General features: G+C 60.8%; 1 protein-coding gene across 1 annotated transcript in view; it reads left to right on the top strand.

Annotated features, from left to right (window-relative positions):
- Positions 1-6: 6 nt before the first annotated feature.
- Positions 7-1449, top strand: part of MXI1 (MAX interactor 1, dimerization protein) — a 71316-nt gene continuing 69873 nt past the window's right edge. The window contains exon 1 of the mRNA XM_005874545.2: positions 7-162. Within this exon, the coding sequence (XP_005874607.1) occupies positions 72-162 (91 nt within the window). The 5' untranslated portion in view covers positions 7-71. The remainder of the gene's footprint in view (positions 163-1449) is intronic.

The raw sequence follows: 1449 nt of genomic DNA, 5'->3' as shown, positions 1-1449 counted from the left end.
AGCCGGACGAGCCCGCGGGGGCCAAGCTCAGGTGCCCCTTCTCGGACATTTTCAACACCAGCGAGAACTCGATGGAGAAGCACATCAACACTTTTCTGCAGAACGTGCAGATTCTGCTCGAGGCCGCCAGCTACCTGGAGCAGATCGAGAAAGAAAACAAAAGTAAGTTTGGGGGCCCCCGCTCCGCCTCGGGGCCCGGCTCTTTCTTCCTCGCCCACTTGGGCGACCCCTGTCGCCTGCTCGGGCCGCGTCTCCCTCCCCCCAGCACACATCCAGCACTCGGCAGGAAAAACCGATGACACGGGAGAAAGGACACGCACGCACAAAGCTGCTAAAGATGTAACAAAGACGAGCGGGGGGGGGAGGTGGGGGGGGTGTCCGTGCATCTGTCTGTCCGTCTCCCGCTGGCTGGGAGGATCGCCTGGACGAGGAGCAGGAGAGTGTTGTTGTTTTCTGACAACTGAGCCGAGAGCTCAGCTCTTCGAGGTCGCCTTTCTTCCTTTTTTTTTTTTTTCCGGAGCCTTCTCGGGGAGACAAGTGTTGTTTTTCTGTCGCTCGTTCCTGGGTGGGGTGGGGAGGATTAGAAGCCGAAAGTTGGAAACCGTAGGCAGTGCTCAGCGGTTTCAGAAGGAGAACGCACAGACATACACGACAACAATAACAGCAGCAGCCACCGAAAAGCCCTTCGCGGCGTGGGCTCGGGCTGGCTCGGCTGGGCTTCTCCCTCCCGTCCGCTTCGCTTTTCTCTCCCCTCTCGCAGCAGGGCCGGGCTCAGGCCATCGCGTCCTCCGGTGCAGTGCCCCTTCGCCTCTGGTGCCCTGGGGTGCCACCCCCCCCCTTTCCCCTAAGAAACAGGCCGGCTGGGCCAAGCAGCGCCAGCAGCTCGCCCCGAACCCGCCGTCCTCCGGGGAAACTTGGCGAGGGGGACGCAGCTAGAAGGAAACTTTGGGATCTCGCAGGAAACAATAGTTGGGGAAGAAGGTGTGGGCTGTTGTGTGCGGTTTCTTTATTTTCCGGGAGACGGCTCCCGAGCTAGGGCGCAGGGCGAGGAAGGCAAACGCCTTTCTGGTCGATTTCTACCGTCCACCCCCACCTCCCCACCCCGGCTCAGGTGGAGAGTGATGCGTTGTGGGGGGGGGGCGGGGGCGCGCTGGGAACCCCACCCCGGCCTGGCCTCCGTTTTTGGTTTTTTTTTTTTGTATTTGTTTGTTTCATTTTTGCTCCTTCCAGCCAGGTCCCCCAGCCCTCCCCAGGCAGTCGACTCTGCGCCCTAACGGGGGCACCCGTGTGCGGTGTCGCCAGCACGGTCCTCACAGATAATAGCTGAGAGAAGGGGGCAGGGGCAGGGGCAGGGGCAGCTAGAACGACAGACTAGAGAAGACCAGTCTGTTTAATCTGTCTGAGCAAGTAGGAAGATCAATAAGAAGGGGGGGGGGGGGGGGCCCGTCT

Source organism: Myotis brandtii, unplaced genomic scaffold (genome assembly GCF_000412655.1).
Source record: "Myotis brandtii unplaced genomic scaffold, ASM41265v1 scaffold441, whole genome shotgun sequence".
Taxonomy (NCBI): Eukaryota; Metazoa; Chordata; class Mammalia; order Chiroptera; family Vespertilionidae; genus Myotis; species Myotis brandtii.
Note: the sequence above shows the minus strand (reverse complement) of the source record. Positions and strands in the feature narration are given on the sequence as shown.